At 53.2% G+C, this 27,762-nt stretch overlaps 1 protein-coding gene across 1 annotated transcript; it reads left to right on the top strand.

The window, feature by feature from the left end:
• Positions 1-165: 165 nt before the first annotated feature.
• Positions 166-27,640, top strand: SIGLEC1 (sialic acid binding Ig like lectin 1). The gene is made up of 22 exons (XM_007117413.4): positions 166-278; positions 11,331-11,406; positions 11,709-12,068; positions 12,337-12,633; positions 13,972-14,238; positions 14,548-14,802; positions 16,065-16,364; positions 17,028-17,285; positions 18,324-18,659; positions 18,936-19,190; positions 19,432-19,734; positions 20,808-21,068; positions 21,229-21,540; positions 22,375-22,629; positions 22,931-23,200; positions 23,288-23,539; positions 23,860-24,162; positions 24,799-25,059; positions 25,837-26,139; positions 26,400-26,502; positions 26,854-26,926; positions 27,496-27,640. Exons 2-22 carry the CDS (start codon positions 11,358-11,360, stop codon positions 27,553-27,555), a joined length of 5,133 nt encoding a protein of 1,710 aa, XP_007117475.2. The 5' UTR covers positions 166-278; positions 11,331-11,357; the 3' UTR covers positions 27,556-27,640.
• Positions 27,641-27,762: the final 122 nt, after the last annotated feature.

Below are 27,762 nucleotides of genomic sequence, written 5' to 3'. Positions count from 1 at the left end.
GTCTCAAGTGTTAAGGTCAAGTAGATTCTCTTTTGTTTCACTCCACTAATTGCTCAGAATCATGCTTCAGATGTGTTTGCTCCATATTTGGTTCCTGGAATAGATTTTGTTGTTTCTGGTTTTCTAATTACCTTTTTTTTTTTTTCTTTCTTTCTGAGAGAAGAAACAGATGTTGTCTCCATTATGTTACCACACAACTGAGGCAAGAATAATTGGAGTCCAGTGGGATTTGATCAGTGGATATTGAGAGTGAGAAGCACTCACCCCTTTAGCTTCAGGTAAGGCTTGATCCAGGGACTCCAATGATGTCATCAAGGACCCAGGGTCACTATATATCTTTCCTCTGCACTCAGTGTTGTCGTCATTCCCTGGCTCCTCACTGTGGTCTGCCAGGAGCAACATGCTTCTCTCATGTAGCAAATGTGGGGGTGGGGGTGCAGGTCAATCAAACCCAATCCACAGGACTTGAGAATATAGGAGGGAAATCAGAGTAGTTTTTACCAAAAGGAGAATGAATTCATTTTGTACACCCAAACCACAGATGTTCACACTCCTTCCTATTGAATTCCTTTTTATTTCAGTGATTCTAGCTTAAAATTCCAAGAATTATTTCTTGCTTTTTTTTTCACAGCTTCCCCTTTTTGTTTTATGAATGTAATAGCATTAGAATCTTTCTTTTTATAAATTCTCCTCTGTTCCTTATCTATTTCCTCTGGGATCAGTTTGTTCACATTTTATTTAATTTATTAAAGAGGCAGTATAGCTGAATAGTTCAGAGTATAATGCAAGAAACGGACTGCCTGGGTTCAGATTCCATCTCTCTGCCCTTTACTAGCTATGTAAGCCTCAGCCAAGCTATGTTGCCTTTCTGTGACTCCATTTCCCAGAAAGGATAATAACAGCACCTAGCTCAGAGGGTCGTTACATGAGTTACTGAATGTAAAATGCTTAGACCATGGCCGGGCCCACAGTAAGCCCTGAAGAGCTATTTGCTATTCTTTTTTTTTTTTTTGCAGTACGCGGGCCTCTCACTGCTGTGGCCTCCCCCGTTGCAGAGCACAGGCTCCGGACGCGCAGGCTCAGCGGCCATGGCTCACGGGCCCAGCCGCTCCTTGGCATGTGGGATCTTCCCGGACTGGGGCACGAACCCGTGTCGCCTGCATCGGCAGGCGGACTCTCAACCACTGCGCCACCAGGGAAGCCCTATTTGCTATTCTTTTTTCTTCCTTCCCTCCCTTCCTTCCTTCCTTCCTCCCTCCCTCCCTCCCTCCCTCCCTCCCCCCACTCGTTCTTTCTTCCTTTCTTCACCATCTCCTTTTATTAAGAATAATGAAAAGGGCCTTCCCTGGTGGCACAGTGGTTGAGAGTCCGCCTGCTGATGGAGGGGACGCCGGTTTGTACCCCGGTCCGGGAAGATCCCACATGCCAAGGAGCGGCTGGGCCCGTGAGCCATGGCCGCTGAGCCTGCGCGTCCGGAGCCTGTGCTCTGCAACGGGGGAGGCCACAACGGTGAGAGGCCCGCGTACCGCAAAAAAAAAAAAAAAAAAAAAAAAAGAATAATGAAAAGGAAACAAGGATCATTCTCCCAGTCAAATACACTTCTGCTCCCTCTTTTTGGTGTTTTTAATGACAACTGCCAGGTAGTATGGGAAACATGCAGTTGCTCCCACATAGATGTGTGTCCATTTTATGACCATTCTAACGATCCAGTTGCAAGTACATTAAGGTGGGTGCGTGTGTAGATAAATATATTGGATACATATATTTATATATGGCCCATATCTGGACAAGGGCTTGGGATGGTGCAAGACCTTAAAATTACACACACAAAAAATGGGCTCTTTACCCAGTGATATTCTTTTCTTAATCCTTCTCCTTTTGTTGGTTTTTCTCAGTTGTCTGGTAATACTTGGTGACCAGTTCATCTTTAGGACTGAAGGGCAGGGCTGATTGGTATTGGCGTTGATGCAGGGTATTTCCTCTGCCCTGGAGCGTAAGCAGTGGGCAGGGCGGTGGGGAGTGGTCCATATGCCGCCTGCCATCCCTTTGAGGGGTGCTGTCTCCCGTGGAGGGTCCTCTCCTGCTTCCATACCTGCTCAGGCCTCTGGAGCAGCTTTCTCTCAGGCAGGCTTCAGCTGTGTTTTCCTCTGCCCCCATTTGTGCCTCTTTGCAATCCACCCTTCTTCCGTCTTCTAAAAGCAAATAAAAATCCCTGGACAGTTGATGGCCCCACCCCCACCCCCACCCCAGCCATCGTGTCCTCAGCCCTTCGATGGATTTGCTTCCTTTTCCCTTTCCTCACTGTGCTTTTGGTGGTATTTGAGGCACTAGGGGTGGTAGAGACATGTTCTCAGCCCACCATCTTGAACTGGAAGTCGGTGTAGTGGTTTAAGTGTTTCTAACTCCATCCAACTCTACACAGATGGGGTCCTTTGGGGCTGGCAAGTATTCACACTGGACGTCCAGACCTTGCACAGGAAGGAAAAAGGGAGACATTTATAACTTAGGTCTTTTAATCTTCTTGTGACGTCTACATGGGCCTGTTGACTTCCAAGCCAGTCTCTCAGACCTAGTGGCTGTTTGGGGGAGGAAGGTGGCCCTTCTGTTTCCCTAAGAACTCCAGAGCCTTCAAACTCTCGGGGAGCAGAAGTGAGTGAGTACAAGATGTGTGAACGGGGGAGGAGAGCCAGAGGGACAGACCACAGGCTTGGTGGGATATTTGAAAGAGTGAAAATCCAGGGTGTATCTATTAGAGTGGAGGTCATCTTGGCGGGGTTGGGGGGTGGGGGGCGGAGTGGGAGCACAGCCTTCAGTCACTCTCACTCTGCACTCACAGAGCTCTTCTGACAGTCCAGGCCCTGTGGGAAGCTTTTCGCACAAGCTGTTGGGAGGCTCCAGGTTCAGAGTTTTTGAGTGAATTCTCTATGATCACACAGCTGGTGAAGGATATGTCTGGATTTGAACTCAGATCCATACAGGGCCCAGGCTCCTAACCACTGAGCTACATGACTCCCACCTGCCCCCAGGCTGACCAGAGCAGGGTCCGGAAGATCTCTCATGGGTCACTTGGGCTGAGCTGTCCACACCTCAGATGTTGCAGTTGGGTCTGAAAGGACAAAGACAAGGAAGCAGGGGGCTCTGGCGCCCTCTGGCGGAGATAGGAGGCTCTGCAGAGTTGTGGTGGAGGAGTGGGCGGGGCCTGGGCCTGGGATCCTAGTAGGTCCAAGGAATGAATGATTGAATTAGGGCCCTGGGTGCTCTATATGAGAGCAGGGCTTTACCTTCCCCATTCCTTAGTGAAGAGCCCCCAGTATTTACCTGTGTGCATCATCTATTGGAATAAAGACAGGCTCTGTGTCTAACTTCTGGCTAAGCAGAAATGAAGTGTGCAATATAAGGAATTATCTTTAAAAGATGGGCGCATGACCTGCTTTGTTCCTTCCTCCATCCTACTTTCTGGAATGCAGATATAATGGCTGGAGCTCAAGCAGACATCTGGGACCAGGAGTGGAAACAGCCCATTGGAAAGGACAGAGTAAAAAAATAAGAGGGGGTCTAGTTTCAGGATGATCATGCAGTTGCCCTATCAGCCTTGGATGCCAACACTTTATTTGAGGGAGACAGAGATACACTTCTACTTTATTTAAAACACTGTTTTTTAAAAAAATATTTATTTATTTGGCTGCGCCAGGTCTTAGTTGTGGCATGCGGGATCTTTAGTTGCGACATGTGGATCTAGTTCTCTGACCAGGGATCAAACCCGGGCCCCCTGCATTGGGAGCACTGAGTATTAACCACTGGACCACCAGGGAAGTCCCTTTAAACCACTGTTATTTGGGGTTTTCTGTACTTTAGCCAACCTTTTTTCTTTTCACTTAAAAAAAATTATGCTTGTTCATGCCAGAACAAAAGTAAAAAACATTATCAAAATTTTACTGAGTGCACCGTAAGCCATGAAATAAATTCACTTATTAGCCATTTATTTATGAATAAATGGATTTTTGAATTGAATTTAATTTCATATTCAAGATTTTATATTTCAAGTATTGCCACTAAAAAAATATATATTGTTTAGTATCTTTACTCATGTTCTTTCCCAATTCTGAAGGGTTCTGTTATTTTAGGATCTGCCATTCTTAGGACAGATTTTGATCTGATATGTTTAATTATGATGAGGTGGAATTTTTAAGGTTCCTTCATGTCTTTCGATGGCTTGATAGATAGCTCATTTCTCTGAAGAATAGTTCATGGTCTGGATGTACTACAGTTTATTTATCCGTTCACATACTGAAGGACATTCTGGTTGCTTTTAAGTTTTGGCAATTATGAATAAAACTACTATAGACATCTGTGTGCAGGTTTTTGTGTGAGCATAAGTTTTCAACTCAGTTGGATAAATACCAAGGGGCACAATTGCTGGATTGTATGGTAAGCATATGCTTTGTTTTATAAGAAAATTGCCAGGCTGTCTTCCAAAGTGGCTGTACCATTTTGCATTCCCACCAGTAACGAATGAGAGTTCCTGTTGTTCCACCTGTTTGCCAGCACCTGGTGTTGTCAGTGTTCTGGATTTTGGCCATTTTAATAGGTGTGTAGTGGTATCTCATTGTTTGTTTGTTTGTTCGTTTTTTTGGCAGAGCCATGTGGCTTGTGGGATCTTAGTTCCCTCACCAGGGATCGAACCCGGGTCCTCAGCAGTGAAAGCGTGGAGTCCTCACCCCTGGACCACCAGGGAATTCCTATCATTGTTGTTTTAATTTGCATTTCTCTGATGACATTGACGAGGAGCATCTTTTCATATGTTTATTTTCCATCTGTATATCTCTTTGGTGAAGTCTTATTTATTATTTTGTAGCTGAAAACGTTAGCCTTGGGCAAATATCCTACTTCCCCATGACTTGATTCTCACATCTGGAATGAGGATAATAGTACCTACCTCACAAAGTGTTTGTGAAAGTTAAAAATATGTATAACAGTGAGACCTACTGAGAAATTACCTAAGAATTTTTTATTTTAAAATTTATTTTAGCAGCTATCTACTAGGAAAACACTGAAGGGTAATGTTCCCTGACCAGGCAAAGCAGACAAGTCTTTGTTCTCCTTACCCCAAGGAAAGGTAAGCAAGTTCTGTCTGTGCTGTTCTGAGACTTAGGCCTTGTATCAGTTTACTACTGTAGCTAACACGCAACCACAGAATTCTCAGTGGCATCCAGCAATAAACACATAGATCTGAGCAGGTTGGCTCAGGTATGGCTGACTTTGGCTGGGCTTGGCCTATGGGTCTGGTTCAGGTCTGTTCCACATGTCTCTCATCTTCTTTGGACCAGCAGGTTAGCTGGAGTATATCCTTTGCTTGGCAATGGCAGAAATGCAAGAGAGCAAGGCCAAATATGCAAGTACACTTCAAGACTTGGTTTATGTTGTGTCCACTCACATCCATTGGCTAGAGTAAGTTACATGGCTAGGTCCAAAATCAAGGAGTGAAGGAATATGCTTTACCCACCATGGAGCTGTGGGGTAGATGTGTATAGTCTATAGTGGACTGAAGGGTGGGGCTGGAAAGTTGCACTCACACAGGCCTAGAGTTGGGGGGTTTCTGGGCCAACAAGTCTTATGTTGGTGTTGGAGGAGGAAGCAAAGGGATTTTGTTTTGGTCCAAAAAGGAAATGACCTAAGGTTAGGAGTGATGCAAGGGCTACAAAGAAGACAGAGTGATAGAGACCTAATCTCTCTGGGGCCTGAGGATTTCAGGGTAGACTTTCAGGAGACATCTGCTTTGGGCCACTGTGGCCTGGGATCCTGGGTCCATTCTGATTCAAGTTTTTATGTGACTTTTGATCTGCACATGTGGGTTTGCCCACAGGGTACAGAGGGTCTGGTCTGGCTGGGTCCCCACCACTACAGATAGGCTGGGGCTGAGTTGAATTAAATTTGAGTTGTGAAACAAAGAAATGTGTTGTCACTTGTATCCAGGATTGCTTGGAGCAATTAACATCTGCCCCCCACACCGAGTGCCTGGCACATAGTAGGCCCTCGATAAAATGGGCTCCGGTATCATGACAGTATCGCAGCCATGGCAGGGTCTTTCCTCCTCTGCTTCAGCGGGGGTGGGGGTGCTACTGAAATCCTGTGGGGGGGTGTGGGGGGAGGGACAGTGGGAAAGGGGAGAGGGATTAGAAGCACTCCTCTAGCCTGAGGTTGGGGCCCCTGTGTTCCCCACAACTAGAGCCTGATTCTTGGAGGGTTGTCCCCAGAGTAGCCAGGTGCAATGAGGGTACTGGGAAGGTCCCAAAGGGCCTGGAAAATCAGCACCTTGGTCTGGGTGCCCTGTCACGCTCCCCCACCCGAGGCTGGGCTTGTCTCCTTTCCTGAGGTCAGGAGGAGCAGTGCGCAGAAAGCTCCCTTCCTCCTCTCTCATACTCCCTAAAAAGGCCAAGTGGTGCCCAAAGAGAGGGGTATGGCTATGGCTGGTGAACAGGACCCCTCAGTTCCCACTTTGCCAGAGAGGAGGCTCCCACAGGGCCCAAGGTCTCACTTCTGCTTGCTCGAGTCCCAGAGTCCCAGGCCTTGCTGGGGCCTTCCCCTGCCTGGGAGGTCTTTCTGGTCTTGGTGTTGTGCAAGGCCGGCAGCTTCCTCCCTGACCAGCCTCCTGGCTGGGCAGTAGGGCTGAGGCTTTGGGAAAAGAGGAAGCAACCCCGAGGCTGGGTCTCCTCTCCAGGAGAGCCAGCAGCACCTCGAGCTCCTGGCCCTGCCCCCTCCATTCTTCTCTCCTGCAGTTTGCCAGCCTTGCAGCCATCTTCCCCTGTGGAGCAGGTACTCCCACCCCTGGGCCCGGAGGGCGAGTGGAGGCTTGGGAGCGGGGCTGGGCTGGGATTTGCTGGGGGACACCTGGGTGTCCAAGCCCAAGACATTAATCAAAGCTGCACTCATAACCCAAACCCCTGCACAACCCCAAACCTTCTTCAACCCACATCCCAATCCCCATCCTAACCGTCACCTTGACTCCTGCCCTGCCCAGCCCGGGTACTTATTCCAACCTTGCCTCACCCTCTATTGCATCCTATCCCCAACCATTTAGTAACAATCATCTCCATCCAGCCCCCGGCCTGACTTGCACGCTCACCCTACACCATCACTCTCAACTCTGTGCCAACCCTAATTCTATTCCAAATCCCAGCCTAACCATTACCTTCACCCCTACCCAACTGCAGCCCGACCCGCACCTTCCCCTCATTTCACTTCATTGGTTACTGCTTCATTCATCTGAGCGAAGGCCCCCAGCACCGCCCAGCATAGCTTGGGGGAACGGGCATTCAGGCTAAGAGCATTTACAGTCAGATAAAGGAATGAAATGTGAAACTTCTACTACCCATTTCAAAGCCAATAGACCTCATTTATGGATAATATGGCTTTCCAAGTTAAATGTTTGGCCTATGTTTGGGGCTTTCCACTATTAAGAAGATAATGTACTCCCGGAATTGCCCATCTGTACCTGATTTCCGATCTGTGGAGTAGAGCACTCCAGCTGGCTGTGTCACCCCATTTCCCTCCTTCTCCAGCCTGAATAGGGAAGTTGGGGAGAAGCTCTGGTACTGGGAAATAGAAACTGAATCCTGCACCCAGGCACAGCTGCCTACAGTAAAACTGCCTCTGCCCTTTCTTCCCCAGGCCAAACTTGGCCTCTAGGATCAGAGGTCAGGGACTTGTGGCCCAGCCAGCCCTCCCAGATGTCCTGGGACACTTGGTCTCATATAGACTTTACCCACTCACTTGCTCTCACACAGGCAGCAAACATGGGTGCCCCCCATGTGCCATCCACCCCAACCCAGTGCTGATGACGTATATACCAGTTCTGGGAGTGGGATTTTAAACTCTGTCTTCAGAGTGCCCAAGACTTGGAGATTGGAGGATGAACCCGGGAACCCTGCTCTCCCAAATGGTCATTGCCTAAGGGCTGCAGTGCTCCCTGTCCCCAGTACAGCCACCCCCTCCCCCAGGACCTGCAATCATCCTTCTGCCACCAGGACGTGCTGGGTGCGGACTCCCACCAAGACACCAGCTCAAACCAAGCCCTAGGGGTACCTCCCCCTCAACACCAGACTTTAAACAAGGACAGGGAGCTCCCTTCCTGGGGTTCTTCTTGCCCTCTCTTTTTTCCAGGAAAGTTCTCTGGGCTGAGGGTGGTCTTTGGGGTGGAACAGGCTGAGCCAATAAGCTGGACTCTGGTGGGACTGACATCTTGGGTATTGGGACTGGGCTAAGTATAGGTGACATCCACATGATGTGATTTGGGGTGGTTCTAGAAAGGGTCCTCTCAAAAATCCCTGCTCCATTCTGGGGTCTGTATGTCTAAAATCCCACCATTCCTCCTGTAGCTTCAGCACTGCCCCTTCCAGGGCCCCAAATGGGAACATCAGGGGAGCTGGGGACAACATGAACATTGGTGATGCCCCAGCTGTAGAGGAGCTGACCTTGATGCCCAGTGTGGCTCTGGGCCCCAGGGCCACACATGCCCCCAAACATGCCCAGTAGGCTGCTGCTCAGTCCAGCATCCAGGCCATAGCATCCAGGTCATGGGCTCCAGCCTGGGCCAGCATGAGCCTCTCCTGTGGCCAAGGACCAGGTGTGAAGGGTGTGGATACATCTTCCTGGGAGAGGAGCAGGACTAGGACTGCCCAAAGAACTGAGGATGAGCCACTGGGCCTCAGCAAATGACCAGACCTGTCTGCAGGAGCAGCCTAGCCAGGGACCCAAGTCAACTAAAGAACAGGGCTCTGCCTGTTCTTCCCTCAGTTTTGCCTTTACTGTGCTCCCTCTCTTCACACTTGGCTAGTCATCCTGACAGGATGACTAGGCCCTACCCAGGCTCTGGGCGTCTGTTCAGCCTCTCCCCAGGTGTGCCCCCTGGCAGCTACCAGAATCAGCTGGGCCCCACCCCTGAGACAGATAGGTTGGGGGCTGGGAGATGTCATGAGTTTCCTGTTCCCACTTCCAGCCTCCCTAAGCCTTTCCCGTCAATCTGTAGAGTCAGCATTTAGGACCAGGAAGGATTGCAAAGTTGGCAACATGGGTTTTTTATGTGTATGTTGTAAAATATACATAACCTAACCATTTTTTAAGTGTTTTAACCATTTTTTTCAGTGTACAATTCAGTGACATTAAGTACATTCATAATACTGTGTAACCATCCTTACTTTTTCATCGTCCAAAATAGAGACTCTATACCTATTAAACATTAATTCTCCAGCCCCTGGTAACCTCTATTCTACTTTCTGTCTCTACGAACTTGCCTGTTCTAGGTATCTCATATAAGTGCATGCATTCCATATTTGCCCTTTTGTGCCTGGCTTATTTCACTTAGCATAATGTTTTTAAGGTTCGCCCATGTGTGTAATATTCGTCAGAATTTCATTCCTTCCTATTGCTGAATACTGTTCTGTTGTATGGATATACCACATTGATCTGTTGATGGACACTTGGGTTGCTTCTACTTTTTGGCTATTATGAATAACTCTGCTATGAACATGTGTGCAAGTATCTGTTTAAGCCCCTGTTTTCGATTCTTTTGGGTATATAACTAGGGGTGGAGTTGCTGGATCATACGGTAACCTATGTCTGACTTTTTGAGGAAACACAAAACTGTTTTCCAGAGGGGCTGCACAATTTTACATTTCCACCAACAGTACATGAAGCTTCCAATTTCTCCACAGCCTTGCCACCATTTGTTATTTTCTGGTTTTGTTTGTTTGTTTACAGTGTGAAGTGGTAGCTCATTGTGGTTTTGATTTGCATTTCCCTAATGACTAATGACGTTGAGTATCTTTTCATGGGTTTATTGGCCATTCGTATATCATCTTTGGAGAAATGTCTATACAAGTCTTTAGCTCATTTTTTTGAATTTGGGATGTTCGGTGTGGGGGGGTTGTCCTTGAATTGTAGGAGTTCTTTATATATTCCAGATGTTAATCCCTTATCACCTATATGATTTGCACATATTTTCTCCCATTCTGTGGGTTGACTTTTCTCTCTCTTGATAGTGCCCTTTGATGCAAAAAAGTTTTTCATTTTGATCACATTCAATTTATCTATTTTTTCTTTTGTTGCTTGTGCTTTTGGTGTCAGTTAAGAAATCATTGCCTGTTATTAGGTCATTGAAGATTTTCACCCATTTTCTTCTAACAGTTTTATAGTTTCAGTTATATGTGTTTCTGGCATCTCTCCCCTTTGGATTCATATCTGTTGCACCTCTTAGAGCCCCCATCTCCACCAGGGGCACTCAATGGCAGAGGGCCTGCCTTCTTGTGCATGGTATATAGTAGGCATTTAACTCCTGTTTGTAGGATATATGTTGGGCAGGGTCCTTGTGACCCCTGTCACACCTAGACTTGCCCTGCCACCAACTCTAAACCACCAAGGACCACACCCTTATCTTGCCCACTACTGCCGGGGGGCTCTGCACTGCTGCAGGACAAATGTCCTCAGTCCCAGGTCCTGAGAAATGGGTGCTCACAGCTACCAAGGACAAGGCAAGCACAGAGATGGCTCTGGAGTGGCTAGAGACCCCAAAGGGGAGGTTTCATCTAGAAGCCGCCACCTTGAAGACTGAATAAGATTTCAGCAGGCAAAGATCATTTGTGGTGAGGCCAGAGCTGGTCAGCTGGAGAGCTCGTGGGCAGACAGGATTGGCCCCATAGTGGGAACTGGTTCCAGGGTGGCCCCAGGGGGAGCAGGAAATGGGGGCAGAGCTGGGAGTAGGAAAGGAAGAGCTTTCAGGGTTGTATGGGGAACCACATCTCACGGGCAATGGGGAGCCACAGAAGGCTTTTGAGCAGGGGAGTGACTCTTAAAGGCTGCACTTTTGTAAGTGCTCAGTCAAGCCCCATATGGTCTATAGCTGGTAAGGCTGGTGGTAGGGAGACAAGTCTAAAGTAAGAAATCATCATTTTTGCTGGATGCCTTGGAGTAAGTCACTGGGCCTCTCTGGGCTCCAGTTCCTGGTGACTTGGGTGGCAGGGAGGGGGCAGGGAAGTGGGGGAAAGGAAGAAACAGCTGTTCATCCTTGAGGCTCCTGGGAAAGCAGAACTTAGGGCAGGGCCAAGAGACAGACAGAGGACTTTCTGGGGCATTCCACCAAGTGAGGGCATTCCTGGGTACAGCCTGAGCTGGGAACATGGGCTCCTGGCTCCCAGTGGCAGCTGCCCTGCCCTCTCACTGGGTTGGCCAGCATAGCGTGTGAGGAAACAGGGCTGGGATCCCAGCAGGCTCTGAGATTGAGGTTCCCCAGGAGGCCTCTGTGTGCCCAGCCAGCACAGTGCACACCACCCTCTTAGGCACCAGAACCAGCGTGAGAACCTGCTATGGACTTCCCGCTCCAGCTCCTCCTCCTGGCCTCATCCATCCCAGCAGGTAAGCTTTGCTGGCCTTTTCCTTCTTATAGGGGTTGGCCTCAGTGAGTCCAGCCCTCTGTTGGCCTGGGCAGACTGGACTGTGTCTGGTCACAGGTTTAGCTGCTGACGTTGAAGGAGGGCATGGGAAGGCAGTGACAGGGAACAGTGACCCTCTTTGGGGTGCCCAGAGGGGCTGCATTGCTGGGGGCAAGGCAGGGCTTGGGGGGCACATCTGGGGCACCTTCGGTGGGGCAGAGCACGGGGCTCTGCAGTGACCCCAGGCCTGCATCACGCTCCTCCCTGTCCTGCCCCCCAACTCAGGCCTGACCTCATGGGGCGTCTCCAGTCCCCAGGCTGTGCAGGGCGTAAGGGGTTCCTGCCTCGTCATCCCCTGCATCTTCAGCTTCCCTGCCAGCGTGGAGGTGCCCCACGGCATCACAACCATCTGGTACTATGACTACTCGGGCAATCGGCAGGTAGTGAGCCATTCCGGGAACCCCCAGCTGGTGGAGGCCCGTTTCCAAGGCCGTGCCCTGCTAGTGGGGCGTGCTGAGCACAAGTTGTGCAGCCTGCTGCTGAGGGACCTGCGAGCCGAGGACTCGGGCTCCTACAACTTCCGCTTTGAGATCAGTGAGGGCAACCGCTGGTCAGATGTCACAGGCACAGTGGTCACCGTGACAGGTGAGGAGCAGGGCTGCTGCCTGGAAGGGACTCCCAGACTGCTCCTGGCCCCACTGGCTCACAGACCCAACCCTGGTCCTAAATCCAAACCCAGCCTCAATCTTGGCCGCAGTTCCAGCCCCAGCCCTGTGCCCCCTGGCATTACCCCCAATGAACCCCTCACATCCTCCTTCCCCTTGAAGCCCCCCTGCCCAAGGCTGGAGTTTCTAGGGCAGGAGGTCTCAGGTGCAGTGAAGGGGAGTCCCTAGCCTCCTGTCTTTTTCCTCAGAGGAGCCCAGCGTGCCCACCATTGCCTCACCAGCTGAGCTGCGCGAGGGCATGGTGGTGGACTTCAACTGCTCCACTCCCTACGCGTGCCTGCAGGAGCCAGTCAATCTGCAGTGGCAAGGCCAGGACCCCACCCGCTCCATCACCTCCAACCTCCAGAAGCTTGAGCCCACGGGCATCAGCCACCTGGAGACCCTCCACATGGCCCTGTCCTGGCAGGACCATGGCCGGACCTTGCGCTGCCAGCTCTCGGTGGCCAACCACAGGACTCAGGGCGAGATTCACCTCCAAGTGCAGTGTGAGTGCGCTGGGGGCCACGCCCTTGTTACTGAGCACACGTCTGTGGCTCCCCCGTGGAAACAGTCCCTTCTCCAGCCTGTAAAAACAGCCAGGATGCACTCGGACCCACAGGGTGGGGCAGGTGGAGAGAGACTACTAAGCCCTAAGGGCCACACTGAAAGGCTCTCTTCCACCTCCAGTCCCCGAAGCTGGGCTGGGCAGAGAAGAGGAGACACAAAAAGCCAGAGAATTGGGGGTCGAGCAGCAGGGACCCTGGGATTTAGCCCAGCCCTGGAGGTTGCCACGGAGGCAGGGGTTTACCCCTTTCCGGCCTAAGGCCACTCATACTCGTGACCAGGGTAACACCCAGACATGGCAAAGAGGCAGTGGGAGAAAGTCCGAGTTTTCACTTGGTTATGCATCTTCCCATCACAGTAAAAAAACAGGGCAGCCTCTTCTAGAACAACTGCTGTGTACACAGGCATCAGGCTGGCCGCTGGCTCCGCCATCAACTAGAGGAGCAAACTTTGGGCAAGTTACTTGCCTCTCAGAGCCTCTGTTTTCTCATCTGTATAGTGGAGATAATAGTAAATTCTTTCTATCTCACAGGATTGTTATGAAAATTAAAGGAGTGCTTGGTACCTATTAAGCACTCAAAAATATTAGCTTCTATTATTTTCATATTTACATAGATTAAGCACTTGAAAATACTAGCTTTTTTTTTTTTTTTTTTTTTGACCACACCTCACAGCTTGCCGGATCTCAATTCCCTGAACAGGGATTGAACCCGGGCCACAACAGTGAAAACCCGGAATCCTAACAACTAGTCCACCAGGGAACTCCTGAAAATATTAGCTTTTATTAGCATAGTTACATAGAGAGAGGCTTTGGAACAAGATTTAAAGAAGTGCAGTTTCTTTGTATTGTATTTGTATTTCTTTGCTGTAACTCAACAAATGAAGTAAACATTCTGAGTGAATTTGACTCTGCCTTTGGCCCCTCCATTAGGCGGTTGGTCCCTTGCCAACAGCTACCATAAGCCACTAAAGCAAGCAGTGTGTCCATGACTCTCAGATAGAAGAGAGGTAATGGACATGTCATGAGGCAGAAAGCCATAGAGGGCAGCGTAGGCTGGACGCTAGGCCAAGCATCAGAACATCAGGCTCTCAGTGGAGAAGGAAGGGATCAGGACTCCTCACAAGGTGGGGGGGCAGTTCCTGCCCTGGACGGGGGAACTAATGGGACTTATGATTTATCTGGGTGGGCTTCTTTAAGGCAGAGTGTTGAAAGAGGAGAGGAAAAATGCCCCCTGCCTTCCCTGAGCACCATATTCGACATCCCCCATCATGCCTTGCAGATGCCCCCAAGGGTGTGAAGATCCTCCTCAGCCCTTCGGGGCGAAACATCCTTCCAGGTGATCTGGTCACACTCACCTGCCAGGTGAATAACAGCTACCCTCAGGTCAGTTCCGTGCAGTGGGTCAAGGATGGGACACACCTCAAAGACCAGAGTCGTGTACTACAGCTGCCCCAGGCAGCCTGGGAGGATGCTGGCATCTACACCTGTGAAGCTGGGAATGGCGTGGGCTCTTCGGTCTCACCCCCTGTCAGCCTCCACGTCTTCAGTGAGTCCTGGGTGAGCCTGGGTCTTGACCAGAGGGCAGGGAGGCATCCAGGCCATGGCAGCTGAGGGAAACCAGGCCAGGGTGCCTCCTGGGATGCTGGTAAGGAGTCCCAGCCTTGTGTCAGACAAATGACAAACCTCCCTGACAGTGAACAGGGCAAAGAGATGCATGGCCAGTCCAGGAGGCTCCTCTGCAGAAGGGGCGTGATGTAGAATGGGCAGAGATTTAGGCTGATTGGCTGCAACCCTGAGGGTTTGGGCCTGGAAGTCAGCTGGGTATCCCCCAGTGTGCCCTATGTTGCCCCCACAGTGGCTGAGGTCCAGGTGAGCCCAGCAGGCTCCATCCTGGAGAACCAGACAGTGACGCTGGCCTGCAACACACCTAAAGAAGCACCCAGTGAGCTGCGCTACAGGTGGTACAAGAACCACGCCCTGATGGAGGACACTCACAGCCGCATCCTCCAGCTGCACTCAGCCACCAGGGCTGATACAGGCTTCTACTTCTGTGAGGTGCAGAATGCCCAGGGCAGTGAGCGCTCTGGTCTGGTCAGCGTGGTGGTCAGCCGTAAGTGGTGGAGGGGGTGGGGCACTGGACCTGGGAGCCGGGCTAAAGAGTAGAGCCCCCTGCAGAAGGGTTGGGGTCCTGGGCCCAGGTGCCCTTGAGCTCACATCTGGTCAACGCTTTGACCTCCCCGGGCTTCAGTTTCCTCCGATTTAAAAAAACTTTTTATTTTGAAATAAGTTCAAACTTTAAAAAAGTTGCAAGAAGAAAACAAAGAATTATCATATGCCTTTAACCTAGATTCCACATTTGTTAATAGTTTTGGAAAATTGATTTTCTCCCTCTCTCTAACTATATATTATATGTATATATGTACTCACACATGCACACATATACATGTATGTATGTATATATGCACATATATGTGTGCACGCATGCACACATTTTTCTCTACATATACACTATCTATCCACATGCATACATACATATGCACTCTATAGGTATACATACACACATATTCTATCATCTATCTATCCATCCATTTATATTCCTGAAGTTGCAGGCATAATGCCCCTTTACCCCTTAATTTCTCAGCATGTATTTCCTAGGGTCACTCTCATGCATAACCACAGTACAACGATTGTATGTAGTCAGGAAACTTAACATTGATACAAGGCCATTGTCTAATCTACAATCCATATTTAAATATTACCAGTTGGCCCAATAATGTCCTTTATGGTAACTACTTTTTTCTGGTCCAGGATTCAATCCAGGATCCTGCATTGCATTCAGTTGTCAAGTCTCTTTATTCTCCTTCATTCTGGCACAGCTCCTCAATCTTTCCTTGTCTTCCTTGACATTGAACTCCGATGAGCACAGGCCAGTTGTTCTGTGATGCTCTCAGTTTGTGTTGGTCTGAATGGAGCAGACCGAGCCAGTGCACGTGGGCAGGGACACCGTGGATGTGATTCTGTGTCTGTCTCCCTGTGTCACATCAAGAGGCACATGGGGTCAGTTTGTCCCATTGCTGGGATGGTTCACTTTGATTATTTGGGGCAATGCTGCCCACTGCCATGTTTCTTTGCCAGTTTTCCCACCTTTAAAGTGGGGTCCCTGGATCCCCACTCTCAGGGTGGCCACAAGGATTGACTGGGATGACAGAGTGATTTGCCCAATCCGGGATAGACACTCAGGAGCTGCTGGGGTCACCCCCCCCTTTCCCAGGGCATTATGGGACAAAGTGGGTGCAGGGGTCATAGGCTATAAGGGGAGATCCAGGAATGCCCCTGTTGAGGGTAACAGGCCTGCCCCTCATCTTCACACAGACCCACCCCTCGCCCCGGACCTAACTGCCTTCCTGGAGACACAGGCAGGGCTGGTGGGCATCCTCCAGTGCTCTGTGGTCAGCGAGCCCATGGCTACTCTGGTGTTGTCACATGGGGGCCTCATCCTGGCCTCCACTTCCGGGGAGGGTGACTACAGCCCACGCTTCAGTGTCTCCTCTGCCCCCAACTCCCTGCGCCTGGAGATTCGAGACCTGGGGCCAACTGACAGTGGGGAGTACACGTGCTCAGCCACCAACTCCCTTGGGAATGCGTCCTCCGCTCTGGACTTCCATGTCAATGGTAAGATGGCCCCAGTGAGGCTAGTGGAAGGAGTCTGAGGAGGAGGCCTTCACTGGCACCTTCCTCCTGGGAGCCCAGAGGGGTCAACTGAGGGCCTGAACTAGCTGGCTAGAAAAAAATCACATCAAAGATATGAGGTATACAGTCATCCCAGCCTCAGAGTTTCCTCGAAGTCAAGGCAAAAAGGGAAACATGGCAGATTGAGTTATTCCTTTTGTACCCATTCTGACTCTGAGCTTGGAGGGTTCTTCAGTGCGCATTCATTTGTTTTTTATTTATTGAACATTTGGGGCAGCCTCCATGCTAGGAGTCAGATGCAGAAGCCAAATAGAGAAGTTGGGTCTTGGTGCATGTGCTGCCCTTCCCTCCTTCTGAGGAAGACATAGCTAATTGATCAAGCCAGGTTTTGGACATAAGCCTGGGGTCTGGCTCAGAATCCTTCTCAACCATGCTTCAGCCAGCTACTACCAATAAGAGCTGAGTTGGCCTTCAAGACCAGACCCTCCTGGATCATCAAGAGATTCACAGAGCTGATGCCACGATGCCCAGAGCTCCCTACAATTGAGTTGGGAGAGGGGAAGGCGGGGGCGCTTCCTGCAGTGGGTGGCGTGAAGCCACAGGCGTGCAGGGGAGCCAAGCCTTCCTCTCTCCCTTTCCTGCTAGCAGCCCGCCTCCTCATCAGCCCGGCAGCAGAGGTGGCAGAAGGGCAGGCCGTGACACTGAGCTGTAGGAGCAACCTAAGCCCGACACCTGACGTACGCTTCTCCTGGTACCGGAACGGGGCCCTCCTTCTCAAGGGGCCCAGCAGCAGCCTCCTGCTCCCTGCTGCCTCCAGCACTGACGCCGGCTCATACCACTGTTGGGCCCAGGATGGCCATAGCACCAGCGGACCCTCCTCACCTGCTGTCCTCACCGTCCTCTGTGAGTAGCCTTCCCACCAGCCCCTGGCTGCTGTGAGGAGGATCAGCCCATTGGAGTCCATCAGCCACCCCCACCTCCTCCAGGCTCTCCTGGCCCTGTCCTGCCCTGGGGTCTAGATGAGGAAGGCGGCCACGAGCCTGGACATCGCAGACCTTGACACCCAGGACTGAAATTTGGAGACCGAGGCTGGGGAATCTCATTTCCCAGCCCCAGTTCCATTAGGGCTCTGCCTCTAGCCTCGGACCCATCATGGATACCATGTCCAAACTTTGTCCTCCAGAGCTGGGCCCTGGGACACTGTCCTCATATATGTGCACACACCCCATAGGCTATGCCCTCACAGGTGCAGACACGAAGGCAGAGCCTCTCTGCACAGGGACTGCGTCCTGTCAAGGGTGGTTGCTTTTGAGGGGCTGACCAATGTTCAGGACATACTTAGCTTCCAGAACACCTTCCCTGACATGTGCAGGAGTCATGTCCGGGGAATGTCAGGAAGATCAGGTGCCTCTGGGGGGTTTTCTAGTGTTCAGGGTGAGATCACATGGGGACTTTGGCCCCAATCTTCAGAAACTTCTAGGAAGAGGGCATTTGAGGCATTATCTATTCTCACAGGAGCTGTCTTGGAGATCAGAGATTAGAGGCAGGAAGGATCTTGGGGGAAGGGAAGGGGTGCAGAGTAGAAGCAGAGAGCAAGACACCCAGGGATTGCTAGGTAGGCGCCTGCTCAGGAGCACCTGGAGGTTATGCAAGGTGGCTGCTTGCCCATATGGTACCTCTGTCCAAGCTAGAAAATGGCACTCCTTCTTCTGGGAAGATGCAGTCCAGCGCTAGGGCATAGCTTAGCACAAGGGGCATGGGCTGAGGTCCTCCCACCCATGTCTGTTTGTCCTTGTGTCGTGCACAGCCTGCACAGCTGTTTGCGGCAGCTCTGGGTACATGCCTTTGCTCGGTGTGTCCTGGGAGCCTAGCCAGCCTTTAGTGGACCTGTGGGCCCCTGGCAGAGGCTGTGGGATAGTGTCCCTGCTCCTCTCCCTACAGATGCCCCACGCCAGCCCATGTTTACCGCCCGGCTGGACCCTGATACCGCAGGAGCCGGGGCTGGACGGCGAGGCATCCTCTTGTGCCGTGTGGACAGTGACCCCCCGGCCCAGCTGCGGCTGCTCCACAGGAACTGTGTCGTGGCCTCTTCCCTGCCATCCGGGGGCAGCTGTAGCACCTGTGGGGGCTGTTCCCAACGCACGAAAGTCACCAGAGCGCCCAATCTGCTGCGTGTAGAGATCCAAGACCCGGTGCTGGAGGACGAGGGCATGTACCTGTGCGAGGCCAGCAGTCTCCTGGGCAATGCCTCTGCCTCAGCGACCTTCAATGCCCAGGGTGAGGCGGGTCAGGGAAAGTGTCGCTCAGGGTCAGGGGCTGGTACTCGGGACCCCATTCCTTTGCCACCCCCAGCTCTGAAGAGGGTCTATTGGGCAAAGCCACATTTGGTCACAGTACTGGGAGCTCGCTTTCCTCCCCACACCCCATGGGCGCCGCAGAGGGCCTCCTTCACACCCCCTCCAGGCAGGGAGGCTGGACCACTGGCCCCGGGGTCTGGGGGGAAGCCATCAAGGTGAGGCCTGTCTCAGTAGGCCTGTGCTGCCTGTTCTCCAGCCACTGTCTTGGTCATCACACCATCGCACACGCTGCAGGAGGGCACTGGAGCCAATCTGACTTGCACGGTGGGCCGGGAAGCCGGTGGCCCTGCCAACTTCTCCTGGTTCCGGGATGGGGCACTGTGGGCCCAGGGCCCCCTGGAGACCCTGACGCTGCTGCCCGTGACCAGAAGGGATGCTGCCCTGTATGCCTGCCGCATCCTCACCGAGGCTGGTGCCCAGCTCTCCACCCCTGTGGTCCTGAGTGTGCTCTGTGGGTAATGGGCAAGGGCAGGTTTGGGCCCTTGGAGGGTGGAAGGGGTGGTCTGTGGGAAACAGGGCTGAGGTTGTGTTTGGGGAGGCGAGAACTTGGCTCGGGCGTGGGCAAGTGCGGGACTGAACTGTGTGTGTGTGTGTGTGTGTGTGTGTGTGTGTGTGTGTGTGGAACGGAGTGTGGCAGGTGAAAGGTGATGAGCTGTGCTGGGGGTGGCCTGAGCTCCCCACTGTCCCTGCAGATCCCCCAGATCCTCCAAAGCTGTCAGCTCTCCTGGATGTGGACCAGGGCCACACGGCTCTGTTCATCTGTACTGTGGACAGTCGCCCTCTTGCCCAGCTGTCTCTGTTCCATGGGGAGCACCTCCTGGCCACCAGCCCGGGGCCCCGGCTCTCATCCCGTGGCCGCCTCCAGGCCAAAGCCACAGCCAACTCCTTGCAGCTAGAGGTCCAAGACTTGAGCCTGGCGGACTCTGGCAGCTACCGCTGCGAGGCCACCAATGTCCTGGGATCAGCCAACACTTCCCTCTTCTTCCAGGTCCGAGGTGAGTGTCAGTCCTCTGAAGCTGTGGTGGACCCAAGTACCCTGGGGTCCACTCTGCATATTTATGTATAGATGTATAATATATAATATACAAATGTGAGTATATATACATATATATGCATATATACACACGCATATGAATATATTCATATTCTTCATTTATCTATCTATATTCTTCTGTAATAATCCTCCCTAAGTGAATAAACCAGAAAAAAGGAAAGTTAATATCAATAATGCTGCAAAGGCCAAAGAAAAACACATTTTTTTCTCCCACAATGACAAACATCAGTTTTTGAACATTTTCCTTGAGCCTTGATTCTGCAGAGAAATTGAAGGTCAGATTTTTAGGGGCTTGCTCATGGTCATGTGACTAGTCCCTGGCACATTCAGTGCTGGTCCCTGGCATAGTCTGGGCTCTCAATCACCACGCTGGCTGTCCCTCCTTTTTACTCCCCCAACCCTGGTCTCCTCCTGCCTCAGACCCAGGGGACACTAGGGACAGCCCTTTGCCCAGTCCTCAGTTCCTGGGCTCTCATGACTTGGAGGTTGGGTGCAAAGTTGGCTGGATAGAGCTGAAAAGAACTCAAGATTACACAGCTGCTAACTTCCCTTCAAGCACTTGGTCACCCATGCTGAGGCCAGCTCATGATAAGGACAATGGCGCTAGGCATGACATAAATCCCTACCATTTCAGTGCTTTATGGGGTCAAACCAACATTTGTCAAGAGCTAACATGTGCAGGTGCTGTGCCTGGCACTGGGGTTACAGGTCACACAAGCTGAGGGCCCAGGGGAGGCTCACCCTCTGGTAGGTGAAATACAATTGACAAAGCAAAACCATAACTCAAGGTGGTGGGCAGTGAATGCTAGGTCAGAACCAGGGCAGGAGAGTCAGGTGCAGGAGAGGAAGAGGCATGGAACTGCAGTGGGGTCCTCAGTAGTGGTCTGGTGGGGGAGCTGTGGCTCTGGGACACGGGCTTGGGGTTTTTCAGTCCTCATGTGGACACACATGCAGTCCCAGAATGTGGGAGGGTATGGCGGAGGGCCCTCACCTGCTCTTGGTTTCTCCCTGCAGGAGCCTGGGTCCGGGTGTCACCATCGCCTGAGCTCCGAGAGGGCCAGGCTGTGGTCCTGAGCTGCCAGGTACCCACAGGGGTCCTGGAGGGGACCTCATACCGCTGGTATCGGGATGGCCAGCCCCTCCAGGAGTCCACCTCAGCCACAGTCCATTTTGCAGCCATAACTTTGAGCCAAGCTGGGGCCTACCATTGCCAAGCCCAGGCTCCAGGTTCAGCCACCACGAACTTGGCTGTCCCCGTCAGCCTCCACGTGTCCTGTAAGCACTTTCATCTCGTTTGTGTTTCCTGGGGGATGAGGGAGCCAAGGGCATGACTGGGGAAGGAGATGCCGAGCCCCTGGTCCTGGGCTCTGCCTCCGAGAGAGTCCTAGCTGAGGGACCACCTGGTTGGGCCCTGACCACTGCCTGCTTTGTGTAGATGCCCCTCGCGAGGCCACACTCACCCCCCTAATGGACACAGGCCCTGGGCGACTGGGCCTCCTCCTGTGCCGTGTGAACAGCGACCCTCCAGCCCAGCTACGACTGCTCCACGGGGACCTCCTCGTGGCCTCTACCCTACAAGGTGTCGGGGAGCTTGCAGGCAGCTCTCCCCGGCTACAGGTGGCTGTGGCCCCCAACATGCTGCGTCTGGAGATCCACAATGCAGTGCTGGAGGATGAGGGCGTTTACACCTGCGAGGCCACCAACGCCCTGGGCCAGGCCTCGGCCTCAGCCACCTTTGATGCCCAGGGTCAGTGTAGGGGTGTGAGTGTGTGTGGGGGGTGGCTCCTTTAAGAGAAGAGGAGGTTGGAGAGGGTTCTGGAAGCCTGGGGCACAGGCAGGAGGGTTGAACATAGGACAGTCTTCATTCCCACCCTTCTTAAGGGCAGCAGTCTCCAGACCTGGTTTTCATGGAAAACCTTTTTATTTTTATTTATTTATTTTTAACATTTTATTTATTTATTTATTTATTTATGTCTGCGTTGGGTCTTCGTTGACTGCGCATGGGCTTTCTCTCGTTGCGGCGAGCAGGGGCTACTCTTCGTTTTGTTGCAGGGCGCGGGCTTCTCATTGCGGTGGCTTCTCTTGTTGCAGAGCACGGGCTCTAGGCGCACGGGCTTCAGTAGTTGTCACGCACGGGCTCAGTAGTTGTGGCTCACGGGCTTAGTTGCTCCGCAGCATGTGGGATCTTCCCGGACCAGGGCTCCAAACTGTGTTCCCTGCATCGGCAGGCAGATTCTTAACCACTGCACCACCAGGGAACTCCCTGAAAACCTTTCTTAAAAACAGAATTTTACATGAATGCCCAGTGGATGAAACTAATCAGAAAGGGGGCACTCAAGGAGAAACCACAGCAGGGCAGGCGAGGCCTGTAGGGCTCAGGGCGCTGCAGGGAGAACTCTGCTTGGGACCACCTGACAGATGATGAGCCATTTCCTAAGCTCCATCTCTGAGCCCCACTTACAGGTGGGTCCCCTGTGCCTCCCAGAGGCCGAGGGGCTTCCCACCCTCATGGAGACAGGTGGCTTGCTTTACACAGCCTTCGGTATTCCCTGGTATCCCCACGCCCTCCTTCTCTCCCCAGCTGTGAGTGTGCAGGCGTGGCCCAAAGCCACCGTACAGGAGGGGCAGCTGGTGAACCTGACCTGCCTTGTATGGGCTACCCACGTGGCCCAGCTCACCTATACATGGTACCAAGACGGGCAGCAGCGCCCAGGTGCTGTCCACTCCATTACCCTGCCCAACGTCACGGTCATGGATGCCGCCTCCTACCGCTGTGGCGTGTTGACCCCTGGCCAGGCACTCCACCTCTCCAGACCTGTCACCCTGGACGTCCTCTGTGAGTGTGGCTGGATGCAGGGTGGAGCTGGGAGGAATGACAACAGCTTGCAGGGATCAGGGCATGGCCAGAGCCTCAGTCATCCACCCCAGGAACTCAGTACTGAGCTGGCTGATGGAGTACTGGACAAGGAGCATTAGAGTTTGGGGTCATTGGGGCAGAGAAGCAGTGCCCCAGATTGGGCAAGTGGAGGCCCTTGGGGGTGGGGAGCCAAGGCCCTCCTGGTTAGAATGCCACCTGCAAACTGGCCTCCTCACCACTGTGGTCCCTGAACTCCTTCTATGCCTTCGTGCCTCCGTAGATGCACCCCGCCGCATGCGCCTGACCTATCTCCTGGAGAGCCGCGGCGGGCAGCTGGCCCTGGTGCTGTGCACAGTGGACAGCCGCCCACCTGCCCAGCTGGCCCTCAGCCACGCTGGCCGTCTCCTGGTGTCCTCGACCACAGCCTCTGTCCCCAACACCCTGAGGCTGGAGCTGTGGGAGCCCGGGCCCAGTGACGAGGGTCTCTACAGCTGCTCGGCCCGCAGTCCTCTGGGTCAGGCCAACATGTCCCTGGAGCTGCGGCTAGAGGGTGAGGCAGGGCCCTAGCCAGGCCCATCAGGGGTGGGATCAGTTTTGGTGTCTAGCCAGCCCAGCTGACCATGTCTTCTTGGTACAGGTGTGCGGGTGACCCTGGCTCCGTCAGCCACTGTGCCTGAGGGAGCCCCCGTCACAGTGACTTGTGAAGACCCTGCTGCCCGCCCACCCACCCACTATGCCTGGTACCACAACAGTCGTTGGCTGCAGGACGGGTCAGCTGCCTCGCTCTCATTCCCGGTGGCTACACGGGCTCACGCGGGCACCTATACCTGCCAGGTCCAGGATGCCCAGGGCACACGCAGCTCCCGGCCCACAGCACTGCATGTCCTCTGTGAGCAAGTGTCCTTGGCTGGGGGTGCCCAGGGTGGGTGGAGGGTGCTTCTGGGCCCTGGTGTGGGTGAGCATAGGACTGCAGGGAACCTGGGAACGGACACTTGGGGAAAGAAAGACATAGGTGATGATGGAAGATTCCTTAAGGTCCTGTGAACCCTGTCTGGAGGAATCTGCCCACAGGACTCCTGAGAAGCTGTCACTTCCCAGAAGTGACCATTTTCCCAGAGGTTTCAGCCTCACCAATGCCAGGCAGGTGGGCAATGGATAGCACAGGGTTTCCAAGCAAAGCCCTCAACTCTGCCCTGCCCCACAACGCAGATGCCCCTCGGGACGCTGTCCTGTCCTCCTTCTGGGACTCAAGAGCCAGCCCCATGGCCGTGGTACAGTGCACTGTGGACAGCGAGCCACCTGCTGAGCTGGCCCTGTCCCGCGATGGCAAGGTGCTGGCCACCAGCCAAGGGGTCCACGGCTTAGCAGTGGGGACGGGCCACATCCAGGTGGCCCGCAACGCCCTGCGGCTGCGGGTGCAAGATGTGCCCTCAGGTGACAAGGACACCTACGTCTGCACGGCCCGCAACTTGTTGGGCTCAGTCAGCACCACAGGGCAACTGCAGGCAGAAGGTGAGCAGGCCAGGGCGCAGGAGGGGCACCGGTGCTGTGGGGTCTAAGTCCATGTGAGGGGTGGGGCTCCCACAAGAGGGGGCTGGCTGGCCCGACCTGGTGGGGAGGAACAGCTCCCCCTGGAGGGGGTTGCCCAGCCTGAGGGGGAGAAACAGCCTTGCCCTTGGAGAGCTCCCTACGGAGGGGGAGGGGCGTGGAGGTATGGCAATGCCCAAGGGGAGCTTGGGTGCAGGGGAGACATAACCTTGCCCTCACAGGGCCCAGACTGCGGGTGGGAGCACTGACCTGTCCTGGGGAAACCAGGGATGGGAAGACAGACATAACCTTACCCTCAGGGAGCTCAGTTTGAGGGACAAGGTGCAGCCCCACCTTGGGGAGTCCAACCTGAGGGCAAGACACAGCCTCATCCATCAAAAAGCTTGAATTGATGAGAGAGGGAGGCAGAGCTTTGCCCCGGAAGTCCCCGGGGCAAGGAGGAGAGATAGCCCTGTTCTCAGTCTGATGGGGGAGACACAGTCCCACCTTTGGGGATCCAGATCCCAAGTCAGATCAGGCCTTCCCATCATGCACAGAGGCCAACCCAGAGACTCCGGCTCCTACAGGCCTACAGATCCCTAACCACCTCTGGTCCTGCAGGTGTGCATGTGGTGGCTGAGCCAGGGCTGGATGTGCCTGAGGGCACAGCGCTGAACCTGAGTTGTCGCCTCCCCGGTGGTGCTGGGCCCATGGGGAACTCTACCTTTGCTTGGTTCTGGAATGGCCGGCAACTACACACAGAGCCTGTGCCCACCCTCGCCTTCACTCATGTGGCCCTCGCCCAAGCTGGGATGTACCACTGCCGGGCTGAGCTCCCCACTGGGGCCACCACCTCTGCTCCAGTCATGCTCCGGGTGCTCTGTGAGTGTGACATCCTCCCCCTGCCCCAGTCTCTCCACATCTCACACGCCCACTTCAGGTCTTCCTCCTCTTCTGTATGCAAAGAGCAAGGACTTCACAGGAATGGAGTCCTGGGTCAGAGGATTCCCAGTGACTGATGTGTGATCTTGTGCATCCCTGCCTTGGCTTCCTTATCTGTAAAATGTCAGTTCCCTCACCTTGTGAGGAGTACACAAGATAGTACACAGTAGGCCCTCATCAACATTGGCCCCCTATTTTATTCTTCACCAGGGCCCCATACCGTAACAGTAAGCTATTGCTGCGTAATAAGCCACCTCAAAACCTAGTGCTTAAAACGACAGCCATTTTCCATTTGCTCACAATTCTGTGGGTCAGAAATTTGGGCTGGGCCCAGCTGTGCAGTTCTGCTAGTCTTACCTCATGTGGCTGCAGTTGCCCAGTGGCTGAACAGAGGCTAGATGGTCTAGGATGGCTTCACCCTCATGGCTGGCAATTGGGGCTGGCTATAGGCTGGGCCACATGTATCCAGCAGGCTGGCCTGGGCTTCCCACATGGTTGCTTTCCAAGGAGAGCAGAAGATGCAAGGCCCCTTGAGGTCTAGCCCTGAAGTCACACAATGTTACTTTTTCTGCCCTCAAAGTGAGTCACAGATTTAAGGAGTGAGGAAACAGGCTCTCCCTCTTAATGGGTGGAGCAGCAGTCACCTTGCATGGGGTACAGGGAGGGGAGGAATTTGTGGTCGTTTCTGCAATCACCACACTCCCTGTCTTCCCACAGACCCTCCCAAGACGCCCACCATGACAGTTTTTGTGGAGCCCGAGGGTGGCGTTCAGGGCATTCTGGACTGCCGAGTGGACAGCGAGCCCCTAGCCAGTCTGACCATCCACCTTGGCAGTCGGCTGGTGGCCTCCAGCCAGCCCCAGATTGCTCCTGCCAAGCCACACATCCATGTCTCAGTCACCCCCAATGCCTTGAGGGTGGACATCGAGGAGCTGAGGCCCGGTGACCAGGGGGAATATGTGTGCTCTGCCTCCAATGCCCTGGGCTCTGCCTCTGCTGCCACCTACTTTGGAACCAGAGGTGAGGGGGGCTCTATCTCCCGGGACCCTCTGAGCAGAGGCCCAGTTCTCAGGTCCAAAGTCTTCCTTCTGAGGTCTTTCCTGAATCACTTCTGCTGCAATCAGCTTGTCTAGTCTAGACTGATTTCTTGAAGCTCCTTTGCATGGGGACGCTTCTGAGAGAAAGTGAAACTTAGGTTTCATCTAGGGGGAGTCACCTTAGGAGGGAGCATTGGAGGCCTGGAGCCACAGCCACCCCTAAGCCCCACCCCTGTGTTCCAGCCCTGCACCGCCTACATCTGTTCCAGCAGCTACTCTGGGTCCTGGGGCTGCTGGCGGGCCTCCTCTTCCTACTGTTGGGCCTGGGGGCCTGCTACGCCTGGAGGTGGGTCTGGAGCTAGAAGGTGAACAGAGTTACCTCATCCTTCCCCCATGTCCCTCCCACCAAATTCACAAGCTCCATACTTCCTAGCCTGTCCCTCTCTTTGTTCCAAATTTGGGAAGCCCTTCTAGAATCGTCTGTAAGTCTATCTTTCTGTAGTTTTCTTCTTTTCTTATCTCTGCCCTTTCACTGCTGAAGAAAGGGCTGGGGTGGAAGAAAGTAGCCTACTCTCCACAAATCTCCCCAGCGCTCTGTGTAGTGAGCAGTCTGGGATGAAGCTTATAGGGTGGGGGAAGGGCATGGGGACAGGCGGGGGAGGGGAGAGGCTCTCTGAGTCCACTTTTACTCTTGCAGAAGGAGGCATTTTCATAAGCTGAGAGTGTGTGAAAATTCGGTGGAGATGGCTTCTCAGAAGGAAACCACACAGGTATTCGTTCACCATGTGGGCACATGCAGACACAATGCTCGGCTAACCCGCACTGCGGGGCTGGCACCGAGAGATTACTCTCATTTATAGGATGGTGTCTGGGGCTAGGCAGAGACTAGGGAGAGAGCATAGTGACCCAGTGCCCCCCTGAGAAGACAGGGGGAGCCATATTCTGACTGGGGCAGAGCAGCCACGTGCTTGCTGCGTGGCTGCCTGAATGAGTGGAGCAGACATTCTGAACTGAGCAGCATCACCTCTACTTCCAGGACACATCTTGTAACACAGGACCCCACCTGGGTTTTAGGGTCTCTCTTCCCCACTCCTGATTCTGCCCATCACCTGGGCAGGGGTGAAAGTCTGTTTCTCCTCCCCTGTGATGTGTCCCCTTCTTCAGATAATCCATTTGGTGGGCCAGGGCTCCCAGCCACATTTCCAGTCATGCACACTCTCACCAATCCCCATGGGACCCCTAACCAATGCTGGGGACCTGAGGGACTGCTCTCCAGAGTTAGAGGTCAGGTGATGACTACTCCCAGAGTCCTCCAGTGACCAGTTTTCTCTGTGGGAAGCTCATTGATCCTGATGCAGCCACATTTGTGACCTTGTCCTGTGCTCTGCCCCTGAGCTGACCTGTAGCATTTCCTGCCTTCAGGGGGAGGAGGTTACCGGAATCTGTGATGACTCGGGCCCTGTGAACAAGGCAGCGTTGGGTCCTGCCTGCCTCCATGAAAACAGCTCTGTGGCACCTGACCTTCTATGACCTGGCTCCAAACCCCAAGAAAAATGGGTGGTGAGAGGTGGAGGTGAACTTCAATCTACCAGGAAGGGTGTTGACC

Source organism: Physeter macrocephalus, chromosome 14 (genome assembly GCF_002837175.3).
Source record: "Physeter macrocephalus isolate SW-GA chromosome 14, ASM283717v5, whole genome shotgun sequence".
NCBI lineage: Eukaryota > Metazoa > Chordata > Mammalia > Artiodactyla > Physeteridae > Physeter > Physeter macrocephalus.
The sequence above is the reverse complement of the archived record's forward strand: the minus strand, read 5'-3'. Positions and strand labels throughout refer to the sequence as shown.